Source organism: Diabrotica virgifera, chromosome 7 (genome assembly GCF_917563875.1).
Source record: "Diabrotica virgifera virgifera chromosome 7, PGI_DIABVI_V3a".
NCBI classification, from domain to species: domain Eukaryota; kingdom Metazoa; phylum Arthropoda; class Insecta; order Coleoptera; family Chrysomelidae; genus Diabrotica; species Diabrotica virgifera.
Window position 1 is genome coordinate 174,875,247 of NC_065449.1, and position 18,322 is coordinate 174,893,568.

The following is an 18,322-nucleotide window of genomic DNA, read 5'->3' on the forward strand; positions in this document are numbered from 1 at the left end:
TTATTTTCTTATTTAAAAAGAAATATTAAAATACTAGTTAGTGTGCACCTATTGGACATCTTACGTAATTGGAAAGATATTTAAAGTTCGAACTTCCATGTTATACTTGCCTTGCTCATGATTATCTTTTGAAACTTTAAATCAGATCAGACCCACACTCAACCAAACTATTAATATGAAATCATCTGATATTTTTTATTATTTTAACAATTTATTGCTAAATTAAATTTTCTTCCATCGCATCTCTCAGGAGCCTAACTACAGGTTATAGAACCAAATCAACATACCTGCGAGCTCTTACAGTTGGTTGGATGAAGATAAAAGGATTTTTTTACCCGTGTTGAGCTGCCCCCCCCCCCCCACTTCCAAAAATTAAAAACAAACAGCCCTGATTTTTGAGCTATTTATGAGCTTTCATATTCCGCAAACTAAAAATTTTGAGCTCGTTCCACTGAGCAGGAATTTAATACTTTATTGGGGGGCTGAGTCAGCCCCCCCCCTACTTAAAAATAGGAATATTGAATCGGTTTTTGCGGCAGAATTACGAGCTATTTATGAGCTCTTGAAATTATATAGTTTCGATTTTTGAGCTCATCCCCTTCACCCCCCAAACAACCCTTTAATTGATTTAACTTAAGAGAAAAATGCTGAGAAAACTTAAAATATATCGTATTGCGGATATAATTCCTATAGCTTATATACTCTAAGAATAAACTATTAAATCACGTGCATTTCGATTATTGAGCTACAACCCCTTCGCAAGAAAACCACCCTATCTTCCCGGCTTAAGAAAAAGTTGTACTTAAAATGCATTAAATTAATTATTTGGCGACTACATACCATTTAATAATTTATAAGCTACCAAATTACGCGCATTTAGATCAGTAAATTGCAAATTATTTTGTATAGTGCAGTCACTGAAGGTAAAAATCAACGATTACCTTCAATTTCGGTGAACCTTCATCGATTTTCACGAAAATTGGTCAGTGGTTAGAGGATACCTCAAGAAACAAAGGTGACATGGTACCACCTTGCGCCTTTACCCTGAGGGTGAATACCGCCCCTTCTCAGGGGTGAAAATTATTTTATAAATAATAACTGCACAAATCTATAAAAGAATAAATTATAAGCAAAATTTATTATATAAAGTTAATAAAATAAGTCAATACTTTTTAAGTTATTAAAGACCAAAAATTTTAATTATTCGTGAAAAAAATGCATGTTTTGAAGTGGTTTTTCGTAAATCACTGAAAAACTGTAAGTTTTTACAAAAAAGTTAATAGAAGTTTAATTCGTTTAGCTTATATTATAAGAATAAACTCTTAAACCACGCGCCTTTCGATTATTGAGCTACAAGCCCTTCGCAAGAAAACCATCCCATATTCCCGGCTTAAGAGAGAGTTGTACTTAAAATAATTTAAATTAATTTTTTGGCGACTAGATATCGTTTAATAATTTATGAGCTCGCAAAATATACGCATCTCAATTATTAAATTGCCATTTTCTTTCTATTGTGCAGTCACTGAAGGTAAAAATCAACTATGACCTTCGATTTCGGTAAATCTCCATTCATTTTCACGAAAATTGGTGAGCGGATAGAGGATACTTCAAGAAAGAAAATTAACAATAATCACTTAGCCGGGGGTATGTCACCCCTTTCCGGGGGTGAAAATTACTTTATTAAAAATACCCCCACAAATCCAGAGAGGGACAAATTCTAAGGAAAATTTGTTATATAATGTTATTAAAATACATCAATACTATTTGAGTTATTAAAGATCAAATATTTTAATTTTTGTGTTGGTTTGTGCCCATTGAATTGGCAAGTACCTAGCATCTTCGAGCAGGGAAACATGGTGCACTTTTAGCATGTGTTCCGTTATATCTATCAACATCGAATTGTAGTCATAAAATTTTACCAAATTATATTATGTAAACCATATATTATGGGGTTACCACTATATACAGTGTGCTAGTTTCAAACTACTCGGCAGAATGCACTGAAGATGTTGTGTATTAGAACGGAAACGTTTTGCAATCCATGACATTTTAGATATTTTTTAAATAAACGATTTTATACCAGAATATATCTCGAAGTTTTTTACTTCTGTATGAGTTTTTTTCAAAAAGTATTGATTTATTTTAATACCATTATATAACAAATTTTGCTTACAATTTGTCCCTCTCTCGATTTGTGGGGTTATTTTTAATAAAGTAATTTTCACCCCCAAGAAGGGATGACATATACCACAGGCTAAAACCGCAAGTTGTTATTGTCAATTCGTGAAAATGAATGGAGATTTACCTAAATCGAAGGTCATAGTTGATTTTTACCTTCAGTTACTGCACTATAGAAAGAAAATGGCAATTCAATAATTGAGGTGCTTATATTTGGCGAGCTCATAACTTATTAAACCATATGTAGTCACCAAATAATTAATTTAAATTATTGTAAGTACAACTTTCTCTTAAGCCGGGAATATGGGATGGTTTTCTTGCGAAGGGGTTGTAGCTCTATAATCGAAAGGCGCGTGATTTAAGAGTTTATTCTTAGAATATAAACTATACCAGTTAAACTACTATTACCTTTTTTGTAATAACTTACAGTTTTTCAGTGATTTACGAAAAACCGCTTCAAAACATGCATTTTTTTTCACGAATAATTAAAATCTTTGATCTTTAATAACTTAAAAATTATTGACTTATTTTAATAACTTTATATAATAAATTTTGCTCTTAATTTGTTCTTTTATTGATTTGTGCAGTTATTTTTTATAAAATAATTTTCACCCCCGGGAAGGGGCAGTATCCACCCTCAGGGTAAAGGTGCAAGGTGGTACCATGTCACCTTTGTTTCTTGACGTATCCTCTAACCACTGACCAATTTTCGTGAAAATCGATGAAGGTTCACCAAAATTGAAGGTAATCGTTGATTTCTACCTTCAGTGACTGCACTATACAAAATAAATTGCAATTTACTGATCTAAATGGGCGTAATTTGGAAGCTTATAAATTATTAAATGATATGTAGTCGCCAAATAATTAATTTCATGCATTTTAAGTACAAATTTCTCTTTAGCCGGGAAGATAGGGTGGTTTTCTTGCGAAGGGGTTTTAGCTCAATAATCGAAATGCACGTGATTTATTAGTTTATTCTTAGAGTATATAAGCTATAGGACTTATATCCGCAATACGATATATTTTAAGTTTTCTCAGCATTTTTCTCTTAGGTTAAATCAATTAAAGGGTTGTTTGGGGGTGAAGGGGATGAGCTCAAAAATGGAAACTATATAATTTCAAGAGCTCATAAATAGCCCGTAATTCTGCCTCAAAAACCGATTCAATATTCCTATTTTTAAGTAGTGGGGGGCTGACTCAGCCGCCTCCCACTAAAGTATTAAATTCCTGCTCACTGGAACGAGCTCAAAATTTTTAGTTTGCTGAATATGAAAGCTCATAAATAGCTCATAAATCAGGGCTATTTGCTTTTTTATTTTTTGCAAGTGGGGGGGGGGGCAGCTCAACACGGGTGATTTTTTTTTACCGATCATAATTCCTCTCCAGAACATGACCCTTACTGTTTTATATTTATGAACAAATCTCGCACTTACGGTTCTTCCTTATCTTTATCGCCCTCTTCCGTTCCGGATGTTGGCGATCAGCATGGCTATCCTAACTTTGCTTGCTGCTATTCTGAATAGTCCGGTTGTCGATGTATTAAACCACTTTTTAGGTTTTGAAGCCAAGATATTCTTCTTCTCCCTGGTCCTTTTTTCCAAATACCTTGCCTTGAAGAATGAGTTGCAACAAGCCATATCTCTGTTCATTTCTCATAACATGGCCAAGATATTCTAGTTTGCGTTCTTTTATTGTGTTAATCATCTCTCATTCCTTGCCTATTCTACGTAGAACCTCAACATTAGTCACACGATCCACCCACGAAATTCCCAAATGCGCCTGTAACACCACATTTTGAATGCCTCGAGTTTTCTCAAAGAAGCCTCGGAAAGTGTCCAGGCCTCTACTCCGTATAATAACATAGAAAATACATAGCATCTGATGATAGAGATTTTGGTAGCAAGAGGTGAATCGTGGCTTCTGAAAAGAGACTTCATCATTATGAACGCTGATCTCGCTTTTCCTATGCGTTGTTTTATTTCACTTGAGTGGTCCCACTGGCTGTTTATGTTGGTACCAAGGTATGTGTAGCTGTCGACCCTGTAAATTAGTTGTTGGTTAACCAAAAGCTGTGTATTTAATATTTCGCGCTTACCATGTACTTTGTTTTTTCACATTGAGATCAAGTCCGTATTCTCTATTTATATCTGATATGCGCGACATTAATCTTTGCAAATCATCTAGACTGTCTGCAGAAACTACAGAGTCGTTGGCATATCTAATGTTGTTCAGACTCACTCCATTGACTAATACGCCTTCCTGTAGTTCTCCCAGCGCTTGCTCGAAGATATATTCAGAGTATATATTAAACAGCACTGGGGACAGGATGCATCTTTACCTCTCTCCTCTATCTATGGAGACTGCCTCTTTCAATTGGCCATCCACTTTAATATTGGCAGTTTGGTTGTAATACAAATTATATATGATTCTCAAGTCTCTATCATCTACTCCCGCTTCTTTCAAGATGTTTATGAAATTATCATGTTTTACTCTATCAAACGCCTTTTTGTAGTCGATAAAACAAATATACACGTCACAGTCAACATCCCTGCATCTTTGCAGAAGCACTTGGACAGCGAATTGACAGCGAATAGAGCCTCTCGGGTGCCTAAGGCATCGCGGAATCCAAACTGCGTCCATGATACCTGTTCTTCGCATTTTTTATATATTCTGCCGTGTATCACTTTCAGAAACGTTTTGAGTAAGTGGCTAGTGGCTCATTAGGCTAATTGTTCTGTAGTCTTCACATGTTTTGGCATTTACTTTTTTGGGTAAAGTTACGAAGGTCGACTTTAACCAGCTTTGGCGTATTTTTCCAGTTACGTATATTTTGTTGAATACAGTTGTTATCCATTTTATTCCTTGTTCATCCATAAGTTTTACGAAATCTACATAAAACTGGTCAGGCCCTACAGCTTTACCATATTTAGTTAATAGCTGACGTGACTTCTTCAATGGTAATCGGGGGTCCTGTTTGGCATTCAGTGTCTACAATGGTATTATCTCTTTCATCTGCAAATTTACTTTCACATATTTCTTCCACGTGTCTAGTTTTTCTTCCACACTTAACAGTGGTTTGCCTTGGTTATCGGCCAAACATCCAACTCTTCCAGGTTTGTATAAGCATGCAGCTTCTTTAAATTTTTTGTGCATATTGAATAAATCGTGTTTATGTTGCAATTGCTGGATTTCCGCACATTGTTCTCTTAGTCGTGTATCCTTAGCTATTCTAATTGCTTTTTTGATCTCTTTATCTATTTTTTTGTGTAATGACATGTTCTGATCTTTGGACTTTCGCCTTTCTTCCATCATATCTAAAATCTCGTTTGTCATCCACGATTTCTTCTTTATTTTTGGTGGTTTGAGGAATTTCTCGCCCTCTAAGTACACGAATTCGTTAATCGTCTGATTTTACACATCCTACTTTTGTTTGAAAATAGCACACTTTTTCAATTTCCAATGTTCCAGTTTTGGTGTTGAAGGTACCAATTTACGTGATCAATCTTGCGCTGTCTTGTTAACTCGGCATCCCGTAACTGCCTCCTGCTATATAGTCCTTGGACATGGAATTCTTTTTCTTATCGTTTCAACTAAAATATTTACACCTATAGCATCCAAAAGCTGCAGGTCTCAACCGAATAATGATTCCATATAAGTTTGGTTGAGTGTATTAGATTCTTCTTCTTCTTCTTGTAATAGGACTATGTCCTGTTTCTTCTGTTACAGTCTTTGCTGCGATCCGGAGCTCCAACTCTCGTACCATCGTTTTTTGGGTCTTCCTATGGGTCGCTTGGTGTTGGGCTTCTGTGTTTTCGCCCAATGCGCCATAGGTTCAGGGTCCATCCGATCTACGTGGTCCCTCCACATGCGTCGTCGCGCTCTTGTCCATCTCACTACGTCCTGAACGCCTAGCTCTCTCAATGTGTCTTCGTTTCGTACTCTATCTCTGAGTGTGATACCTCTTATGGATCTTAGGGTTTTCATCTCTGTTGTTCTCTTATGTGTATTAGATTATTATTTGTTAATATTGTCGTAATGTGTTGTTTTTCTCCTTTTACGGTTCGTATCCATTCCAAATGTTGTCAATTAGCATGGCTATTCTAATTCTATATAGTCCGACTGTAGACGTATTCATCCTGCCCAATATCTCACTGTTCCTCTCTTTCCAAATACTTTGCCTTGAGTGATGAATTTTTATAGCCTTTTTTCTATTCGAATTGTCGAATAAGGCCTCTCCCATTTCTCGCCTTTCATTTCTGTTTAGTCGAGGCATTGAAGGATTGAAGTGTCGATTTTTTTGCAGTAAGACGGATTTTAATGCGGATTGGTGCGTTGGATTCGTGAGAATATTAGGAAATTTTGTGAACTAATGTAATGAATAAGAAATCTCAAATTGCATTTGTGCATAAGAAAAATGCATTTCAAAAATGCATTTCGGTAAATAGTGGGAAAAATTGACTCAATTTTCTTACTCGGGGGTTTTTGGGGCCGCTGAAAACGAATATGAGGTCGGCGAGAGTGTGCAAACTACCTGGGGCCTGCAGCGGGTGTAATAAACGTCTTCCTCTAGAGTCTGCTTTATTATGGTAATTTGTTAAATAATTGGCCTAATCTTGTAACTCGGGGGTTTTTGGGGTCGTTGAAAATGAATATGAGGTCGGCGAGAGTGTGCAAAGTACCTGGTGCATGCAGCGGGTGTAATAAACGTTATAAACGTCTTCCTCTGCAGTATTATGGTAATTTATCATATAATTAATTTAAACTCGTTACTCGTGGGCTTTTAGGGTAATCTATTTTCTTCGATGTAAATATAGCGATCGAAAAGGGTGGTATTTTTATTATAAATAAACATAAATTTTTATTATTATAATATATCTATGGTTAAAAAAGTTCATTAGACAAAATTTATCGTAATTTATCTTTAAAATTCATTTTATTCATCATTATCATCTTCTTCTTCATTATTGCCTTCCTCTCTCGAGTCCAATGCAATATTTGTGCAATCAGAGCCTGCACAATTTTTGCAGGCTAAATTACAAACTAACCCATACTTCCTGCACCCGCATGAGTTGCCGCAGTCTGACTTACAACTACAGAATATTAAATTTAAAATGTTTGGAGGACCAGGTGACTGAGTCAATGTAACTGGAATTAATACATTATTTTGTAATTCCCATCCTCAATCGGTTGGTTGGTTTCTGTCCTCTCCATGCAGCCAAATTTGTGTTTGTAAATATTCCCTTTTTAAATGCTGGGTAAATGCATCAACAGACGAAAGAATTTTTCCAATGACAATCTTTTTATTTTTGGCAATAGCCATAAAGTACATTCTGTATCTAGTAATTTTCTCTCAAGGCAAGACCACATCATCCACTTGCGCCTTAATTCAAACTGTTTTAAATGATATGAAATTAGAATTTAGTCGTTGCGATATTTATTTTCAGTGACCCCAAAGATCTTCGAGTAACAAGTTTGGGCCAATTATTTAACAAATTACCACAATACTCCAGAGTAAGACGTTTATTACACCCGCTGCCGGCACCACTGGCACCAGGTAGTTTGCACACTCTCGCCAACCTCATATTTATTTTCAGCGACTCCAAAAACCACCGAGTTACAAGTTTGGGCCAATGATTTAACAAATTACCATAATACTTCAAAGGAAGACTTTTATTACAACTGCTGCAGGCACCAGGTAGTTTGCACACTCTCGCTGACCTCATATTCCTTTTCAGCGACCCCAAAAACCCCCCGAGTAATGAGTTTAAGCCAATTATATGATAAATTACCACAATACTCCAGAGTAAGACGTTTATTACACCCGCTGCAGGCACCAGTTAGTTTGCACACTCTCGCCGACCTCAATATTGGTTTTCAGCGACACCAAAAACCCCCGAGTAAAAAAATTGAGTCAATTTTTCCCACTATTTAGCGAAATGCATTTTTCTAATGCACAAATGCAATTTGAGATTTCTTATTCATTACATTAGTTTATAAAATTTCCTGACATTCTCACAAATCCAACGCACCCAACTGCATTAGAATCCGTCTTACTGCGCCAAAAATCGACAGTAAGGCATTTTTTTGTGCTTCAATGCCTCGACTAGTTATGTGTGAGGCGTTTCCACTTTGGTCCTGCGACTCTTTTGATGTCGTCGCTCCAGCGTATTTGAGGTCTTCCTCTTGGTTTCTTCGCTTCGTACGGTCTCCAGTTTTCAAGTTCTTTGCTTCATCTACCATTTTCGAGACGTCCGTTGTGTCCAGCCCATTTCCATTTTAATTTAGTTGCTTGTTCCACGGAATCCCTTACTTTGGCTTTAGAATAGAATAGAATAGAATAGAATAGAATAGAATAGAATAGAATAGAATAGAATAGAATAGAATAGAATAGAATAGAATAGAATAGAATAGAATAGAATAGAATAGAATAGAATAGAATAGAATAGAATAGAATAGAATAGAATAGAATAGAAATATGCTTTATTTTCACAGAAAATTATACAATTTTATTGGCAAAGCTTAAAATATACTCACAACAAACAAACTCACAAAAAAAACTCACATTATCAAATACAATTTTCTGAAATTAGATAAATCGTCAATAAAAAAAATATAAACAAGTTAAAAAAGTAAAACAAAAAACAAAACCAATATATTGCAAAATTACTATAAATTGCAAAATTGAACATACAACGTATAATAAAACACAAACAAAGGAACTAATAAGACTAAACTGCTGTATGTGACACCCAAATATAAATAAATATACTTTAGTTATTTGTACATTACTGTAATTTCTTAGTTAGTCATTAAGAAACTCTTCTACTGAATAATATGGTCTTTTAGATAAATGAGCTTTTGTCATTTTATGGAAGATGTGGAAAGATGTTGCAGATTTAAGTTGTAAAAGGAGATGGTTGTATAGTTTTTTTGCGGAATATATTATAGATTTTTTTACTAACTCAGAAGACGGGATTGGTAAATATACATCAAAAGTTTAATTTCTGGTGGAGTATTCATGATGGGGCCTTGCTGGAGAGACATGCAGGTGTTTACGAATTAAGCAAACAGTTTCTAAAATATACAAAGATAGAAGGGTTAAAATTTCGTGATCTTTAAAGTAACTTCTGCAATGGGTTTTTCTTCTGAGGCTAAACAGATCTCTTATTGCTCTTTTTTGTAATTTGAAAATAACATCAAATTGGGCAGCTGTACTAGACCCCCAAAAAGGAAGACCATATCGAAGAAAAGACTCGAACAAAGAAAAATATGTTATTTTAGATGATGCTAAATTGAGTTCCTTCGAAACAGATCTTATGACATAGCAGGCTGAGGCGAGTTTTTTACTTAACAAATCGATATGAAGGGACCATTTGAGGTTGCTGTCTAAAAGAATACCAAGAATTTTTACAGAATCAACGGTAGAGATCTGGCTGTTATTCACAAGCAGGGGTTGAAGAGCACCTTTATATCATAATGCTACCGTTTTATCCACGTTAAAGGAGAGTATATTAGAGTCAGACCAGGTTTTTATCGTAAGAAGATCAGAAGTTATTGTTGCAGGAAGAGTTGCAATAGTTGAGTTGCTCCAAGTGATACTGGTATCATCAGCAAAAAGAAAAATTTCTCCATAGATTTTTAAATTAGTGATATCATTTTTAAAGATAAGGAAAAGTAGAGGACTCAATACTAAAACTTGTGGTACTGCACATACAATGTTTTTGAGACTAGAGTCAGTATAATTTGTAACCAGTTGTTCCCTATTATCTAAGTAAGATTTGAACCAATTCAAAGAAATACCTCGAACTCCATAGAAATTTAGTTTTTTAATCAAAATGTCATGATTTACACTATTAAAAGCTTTGGCATAGTCACAAAAAACAGTGGCAGTAAAAAGATTATTGTTTAGTGCTTGGTAAACCTCGTGAAGTACAGAAAACATGGCATCAGTAGTTTATTTATTATTTAAAAAGCCGAACTGGTTTTGTGATAAAATATTGTTATCAAAGAGAAAGGACATAAACCGGGTTTTTATGAGCTTCTCAATAGATCAACCAATATTTAAAGATTGGTGCTATAAAGAATGAATTCGAGACAATTCCTGAATTAGGGAGACAGGAAATGGGATCCTAATGAGACTGAATAGTTGATGTTATATTTTTAATCACGTTAATGAAGTATTCGTTTAGAGTTTAGATTTTCAGGGTTTGAAAGGGCAAATGTTTGAGCTGCGTGGGTTTTATTTCGAAGATCGTTTATTATGGACCAAGTTTTTTTTGCAACACTTTTGGAGCTTCCCAGACGACTTTGATAGAGGCTTTTTTAGTTGATTTGATGAGTTTTAGGTAGGTGACTCTGTAATTGGTAATATATTGAGTGACAGAGACGTTGGTAGTAAATTTCTTGATATACAGTAGTGAACACATATTTTTGGCTGATATGCGGATACCTTTGGTAGTCCAGGGTTTGCGATGTTTTGGCTTAATCGTAATTAAAGGAAATGCCTTATTAAAGATACAGACAAGTTTCTCTAGAAGATCACTGAAATTATAGTCCACGTCCGTAGAAGGAAAATGCCAGTCAGAATTTAAACAAAAATTTTGGAATTTATGAAAATTCCAAGCGGAAAAAATCCTACCTAAACGTCGGGTTTTCGAGGAGGGTTTGCTGAAGATGTTAGATTTCGTATATACTGCTTCATGATCCGATAGTTCCGCATTAATAACTGTAGAGCAGACATCAAGGGGTGAGAAATCGGAGACAGTATAATCGATTATGGTAGATGTAGTTTTTGTAATCATTGTAGGAGAATTAACGTGCATTGAGAGACCATGTGATTCAAATTTGTTGACCAAGAACATTTGGGTAGTGTAAGCAGCAGCATAATTTATGTTAAAGTCCCCGCATATAATTTTTCTGCTTTTGTTTCGGGTTGCTTCGTTTGTTTGCCGATCTGTGATGAGTTGCAACAGGTCATATCTCTGTTCATTTATGAATAACATTGTCAAGATATTCTAATTTTAGCTCCTTTGGTTATTGATGATCATGTATTCAATATTAATTCTACCTAGGAACTCAACACTGAACTTGATTTTCTTATACGTTGTTTTAGTTCAGTTGAGTGGTCCCATTAACTGTTTATGTTAGGACCAAGATATGTAAAAGCCGTTTACTATCTCAATTAGCTGTTGGTTAACCAAAATCCGTGTATTTAATATTTCGCACTTATTGACTTAAGAGGTTCGCAATAATGTTTTTTAAACTGTCCAAGCTCCCAGCATAAACTGCTGTGTCGCCGACGTCGCGGTCGTGACGTCAGCATAATATCTAATGTTGTTTACACTCACTCTCTCGTAGTCCCTCTCACTCCGTCTTCCTGTAGTTTTTCCAGTGCTTGATCGAAAGTATGTTGGAAGTACATAATATTAAGTACAACCTTATTAAGTACATGTTAAGAACATAATGAATATTTGTCTTACTCCTCTACCTATGGATATTATCTGTGTTAACCTCTTTAATGTTGGCAGTTTGGTTGTGATATAAATTATATATTATCCTCCAGTCTCTATCATCTAATACCACTTTTTTATGGTGGTTATCAGGTTGTCATATTTTACTCTATCAAATTCCTTTTTGTAGTCGATAAAACAAATATATACATCACAGTTCACAACTCTGCATAAACACGTTCGTAATTTGTTTTTATTTTAATGTAATTAACTCTAAATAAAATATTTTTTTAATACATAACATTTTAATTTCAGCATTCGATAGAAACGAACTTCTTGTAGAGTTAACAGATACGGACAAAAATATTAGTTATGCACAATATTCAACGTTCTCCATTGGCTGCGAAAAGGACGGTTACCCGCTCAAGGAACTTACTGGATACTCAGGCAATGCAGGGGACGGTTTAAATGCTCATATCAATGCCAAGTTTACAACACTGGATGTGGATCAAGATAAGCATTCTGGAAATTGTGCACAAATGTTTGGTAAATGAGTTTTTATTCTAATTAACAAGAAATATCAATAATTGGACCGCCTTATGCAATAGCGGATTAAGTGCCAAAATATAGTTTTGAGATAAATGGGTTAAAGATTTTAAATTTATTTTTGGTGCTATTTCTAAAATATAGAAATGACATGTTTCATATTTGAAAGGTTAATTGAAATATAAAACAACTCTTACATGTTTTTTAAATTTTGTAAAAATAATTTATATTTATTTTAAAAGTTATTCGAACAAATGTCGCTTAATTCGTTATAGCCCAGTAAATGAACGGGAAATTCGGCGATGCCGTGTAATTTTCAGGGGCAACTCCGAATTGCATGAAAATTTGGATGTAGGTTCTACTTTCCCACCCCTTCAAAGTTAAAATTTTGCCGTTGGTTGCTTTTACTTGGGGGGTGACAGTCACCCCTTCTCCAGGGTGAAAAAACATACGTTCAAGATAAGGCCGTAAATGGATAAATTGACTGATTTTAAACAACTTTTGTTTTATAGAGTTTTTTACTTAAGTCAATACTTTTCGAGTTATTTGCCATTGAAAATGTTGATTTTTCGACAAAAAGACTACGTTTTTACACGGTTTCTCGCAAATAACTCAAAAAGTAAATATTTTATCGAAAAAAATATCCTTAGCAAAGTTGTAGCTTATAAAAAACCCAGAAGAATGGTGTATCAGTAAAGTCTCTCAATCAAATAAAAACAAATTTGTAGCTCATGAAAAATACGTTCTTATTCGTTTAATTCCAAATCGAATATTTCAAGGTAAAATCACCAAAAAATTAAGCACTTTTCAGGAAAAAACCATTTAAAACTTTTTTAAAGTTTTTATAAAAAGCTTTGTTTTAATTGTTAACAAAAGTTTTAGCATTAAAAATAAGCGAGTTAAGCTCAACATAAAGTTGGCCCTCTTTATTTTTTTGTAAAAAATCATGAAAATCTCGCCGTGTTTAGCTACCCAAATGAAATTAATCTACTTACCGATCTATTTTTTATATGATCTGTCAGTCTCACCATTTTAAAGTGTTTATTTTTGAAAGGGTTATAATTGAGAAAGCTTGAATGGGTCACTAATCACGAGTGTATGCAAATTTTGAACAGCCATATCTTAACCAATTGTTGTCTTACGGAGAAACAAAATGAAACTAGCGTATTTATAATAGCAAATCTACATTTTTTACTCTTTAAGATTTTTCTTATCACTAATACTTTTTAAGTTATTTTGAAAAAATTAAATTTTTAAAAAATTTTTAGAAATTTTTTTTACTATATAACCAAATGTTTTCAAAAATAAGCACTTTAAACCAATTAAACTTACAGATCATAATATAAACAAAACATATACAGTTAAAATAGATGGTAAAGTCAAACGATTAATTTCATTTAGGGTGCTAAATAGAGGGAAGTTTTCACGATTTTCTTTTACCAAAAAAAGGGGCCAACTTTTTTTTTCAGTGTAACTCGTTTATTTTTGATGCTGTAACCTGTTTAAAAAACAAATAATAAGCTTTTTTTCGATACTTTAAAAATGTTAATAAGGTTTTCCCGAAAAACGTTTCTTTCTTAGGTGATTTCGCGTTGAATTATTCGATTTGGAATTAGACGAATAAGAACGTACTTTTCATGAGCTACAACTTTGCTTCTACTCAATTTGTAAAATTTACGGGTACACCATTTTTTTTTCGTTTTTTTATAGGCTACACTTTTGCTAGAATTATTTTTTTCGATAAAATATTTACTTTTTGAGTTATTTGGGAAAAATGGTCTGAAAACGTAGTTTTTTTGTCGAAAAATCAACATTTTAAATTGCGAATAACTCGAAAAGTATTGGCTTATGTAAAAAAATTTATAGAACAAAAGGTGCTTAAAATAAGTCAATTTATCCATTTCCGGCCTTATTTTAAACACGCGTTTTTCACCCCCGAGAAGGGGTAAATGTCACCCCCAAGTAAAAGCAACCAACGGCACAAATTCAACTTTGAAGTGGAGGGTAAATAGAATATAAATCCTAATTTTCATGCAATTCGTAGTTGCCCCTGGAAATTACACTCCAAAACGGTCATTTATTGGGCCATTAATGATTTTTTAAGATGTGCATGAGGTAAGATCTAAATACAGGATTAAAAGACATATTTGGCGCTAAATCTGATGTTTCAGATTAAAAAGTACGTGTTATAATAAGGTTTTTTTTAAATTTTTCGCTTTAATACGTATAAAAATTTATGCCGTTTACATAGAAAATACACCAAAAACAATCCACTACGATTGGTTTTCAATATCGAAATCCAATGATCCATTAAAGCCGTCAATGTCATCTTGAATGCCTTCATTCCCTACAATTTTCTCATAGAAGTTTTTAGCATCCAATGGAATAAGTTCCAATAACGACATGATGTCATTAAATTTTGGGATAGACAGGTTTTCCATTAGGCCACAAAATTTGCAGTTTGAAGGAATACAAAAGTTCTGTAATTCTGGTTGCATTTCTTCTGACTCGTTTACTTCTGGAAAATTTCCACCGTGATTTTTGCTAAAATATAAAATATTTCGGATATTGATATTATTAGTAGACGACACCAAAAAGAAAATTGGCAAAGGTATTATCGAAACACGAGAACTGGTAGTAATTACAAACAAATGCGACCTGAAATTCCCATTAAAAGATGGTTTCATTCTGTATCAAATCGCCATTTTATAAGAGTTATAAATAGATTGAGATGTAATCATGCTCTTACCCCGCTTCATATGTACAGTCTGGGTCTCACAGAGTCACCTAACTGTGAGTGTGGAAAAGAAGGTAATCTACTACATATTCTCCTCGAATGTTCACATCAATCAGTAAATATAAACAAATTTTATGATAATCTTAATATATTAAAAATTCCACTTCCCGTCTACCTGAACAATTTGATATTTTCTGAAGATATTAATATATTAAAAACAATTTACGAACATATCAAAAATTGTAAATATAGATTGTAGCAATAAAATTTACCCTGTATTTAAGAAATTTTGTTAAAACAAAGCAGGCATGTTTGTTAAAACAAAACAAACATGTTTGTTTTGTTGTTATTTTGTTTTAAATAATCCTGTAGATTTAAGTAATTATTGTATATTATAATTGAAAAAAGAAAAGATCAAAAAAAAGAGAAAAAGAAAAGAAAAAAAAAAAGAAAAAAAAAACAGAAAAAATAAAAAAAGAAAAAAAAAGCAAAAAAAAAAAATTAAGAAGATGTAAACCTCCGCGAGGATGAATCGGGTTTACGTCTTAGCGTAGTACAAAAAAAACAATTTATAAAAAATAACAATAAAGAATTAATAAAAAAAAAACAAATTAACAATATAAAAAAATGCAAAAAAATACAAAAAAAAATAAAAATTTCCAAAAAAAAATGAACAACCAAAATAGAGTATTATTTAGATAATAATTGTAGATAATAATGTTAGTTTGTTATGTATTTAGAGTTAGAAATACAGAAAAAATTCCTCTGATTGAAAAATCAAATTTGTTTGTTTTTAAAATAACAAAATGTCTGGCTAATTGGCTCGGCCAAGGCCATCAAATTCACTCAAAAAAAAAATAAATAAAATATTTTAAAAGGATGTTCTTTCAAGAGCAGTATTTTTTAGTTTGAAGCCAGTTAATCGAATTCTCATATATATACAGTAAAACCTCGATATAACGGACTAATTGGGGGACGGGATGTCCGTTAAAGCCGAAAGTCCGTTATATAGAAATATGTTTAAAATCCATCAATTTTTTTTGTAAATACATATGTACTATATTTACACATTGTACAAATCTGTAAGTTAAAAAAGGAATCAAGTTTGGTTTGCTAATTTTTTTACTTTTCTACTTCATCCAAAAACTTTCTGCAATATACCTAATCGTTTCTTTATCTAAATTATTCAGTGATCCATGGGTTAAATAAGCGATGAATTTTTTTTGGCAAAAACATACAATTAAAGTTGTCGTCTTCCAAATGTCGAATATTTTCAAGAGGCTAAGCAGGAGTGTTTTCTAAAATCAATATATATTTCACCTCTTTAGGCGGTATTTCCAGTTTCTTCTCTTGAAATTTTCTCACTGCAGGTACAAATTCTTTAAAAAACCAATTTTTGAAAATATCTGTGGTGAACCATGCCTTATTAGAGCTATAATATGAAACAGGCAGATGATGCATTATATCTTTGGCAACTCTAGGTTTACAAGATTTGCCAACAATTATAGCAGTCAATCCATGCGATCCATCGGCATTAGCATTAAATAAATCAGTGCCGAGATCCTGTTTTTGCTGATTTTTCTTCCAGAATTCTACTTTTCATTTTTTTTATTCAATTTTTTTTTACATTTGATCTAATTTTTTGTCCGTTATATCCGAAGTCCGTTAAATAGAGGTCCGTTCTATCGAGGTTTTACTGTATTGTCCTTTCTATTTACAATATTCTTTAAATATCGCAAACCCCTTTAAACTCTTCTTTTTGTACTATTTGAACCGTTAATTTGTTTCGTGTTCTGCAATTTTTGATAACGGTTATACAGGGTGTCCCGAAAAGATTGGTCATAAAATATACCAAACATTCTGGAGTCAAAAATAGTTCGATTGAACGTAACTTACCTTAGTACAAATGTGCCCACAAAAAAAGTTATAGCCCTTTGAAGTTACAAAATGAAAATCGATTTTTTTCAATATATCGAAAACTATTAGAGATTTTTTATTGAAAATAAACATGTATCATTCTTATGGCAGGGTCATCTTAAAACAAAATTATAGTGAGATTTGTCCACCCCATAAAAATTTTATGGGGGTTTTGATCCCTTAAACCCCCCCCAAACTTTTGTGTACGTTCCAACTAATTCATTATTTTGGTACCATTAGTTAAACACAACGTTTCTAAAACTTTTTTGCCCCTTAGTATTTTTTTGGTTAACCGAGTTTTTATCGAGATGCAGCTTCTTTTTTAATATATTTACATAAAATTTTTATGGAAGTTTTGTTCCTTTAAACCCCCCAAATGTTTGTGTACGTTCCAATTAAACTATTATTGTGGTACCATTAGTTAAACACAATGTTTTTAAAGCTTTTTTGTCTCTTAGTCTTTTTTTGGTAAGTCACCTTTTATCGAGATGTGGCTTCTTTTTCAAAATATACCTAAAAATGTAAATTATAAATACATTTTCAGATTATTAACAGGTCTCTATAATGGTACTTAACCATATACAAATATGTGGTGGATTCGATAAATATTCAAAATATCTCGATAAACACTGGCTTCTCAAAAAAGTCCTAAGAATCAAAAATGTTTTAAAAACAGTGTGTTTAACTAATGGTGCCACAATAATAATGAAATTGGAACGTAAACAAAAGTTTGGGGCGGGGGCGTTTAAGGGAACAAAACTCCCATAAAATTTTTATGGGGTGTACAAATTTCACTATAATTTTGTTTTAAGACTTTTCTGCCGTAACAGTGATACATGCCCATTTTTAACAAAAAATCTCTAATAGTTTTTGATAAATTGAGAAAAATCGATTTTCATTTTGTAACTTCAAAGGGCTGTAACTTTTTTTATGAGCACATTTGTACTAAGGTAAGTTAGGTTCAATCGAACTATTTTTGATCCCAGAATGTGTGGTATAATTTATGACCAATCTTTCCGGGACACCCTGTATAATCGTCTGGAGCATATAACCGATTTTGGAGCTTTAGTTCTGACTCTATGTACCCAAATTCGGAGTCAGTGGGCATAAAACTGGGTCCTGTTACTAGAAAGCGCATCGTTATTTTTTTTAAAGATGGTATAAGCTCAAGAGCAGATTTTAAAAGCATTACAATTTTAATATTGACATTTTGTCCTTCGCAACTGTTAAACTATAATATTAATTCAGTTATTTGAGGTGTTTGGTTTCCTGGTAAATATTTTAATTAAATTGAGTTTACTTCTTATGCTCCTTTTCCTGCTGTGCCTTCGACCCAAATATAGAAATGGTCTCTCCCAGTTTTTTTTAAATATTTACCACAGTTATAAAGCCACAGTTTCCTTTTGTAAAATAAGTTGTTCGTTCGTTGGAATTCGTGGTAAAAGTAGGATTTTTCCAAATCAAATGTCAGTACCTCCACATTTTGTTCATTTTT

The 18,322-nt window shown here is 33.1% G+C and overlaps 1 protein-coding gene across 1 annotated transcript in view; it reads left to right on the plus strand.

Moving 5' to 3' along the window:
- The window catches only part of LOC126887980 (microfibril-associated glycoprotein 4-like), a 49,720-nt gene that overhangs the window by 19,171 nt on the left and 12,227 nt on the right, over positions 1-18,322 (plus strand). The window contains exon 5 of the mRNA XM_050655951.1: positions 11,943-12,173. Within this exon, the coding sequence (XP_050511908.1) occupies positions 11,943-12,173 (231 nt within the window). The remainder of the gene's footprint in view (positions 1-11,942; positions 12,174-18,322) is intronic.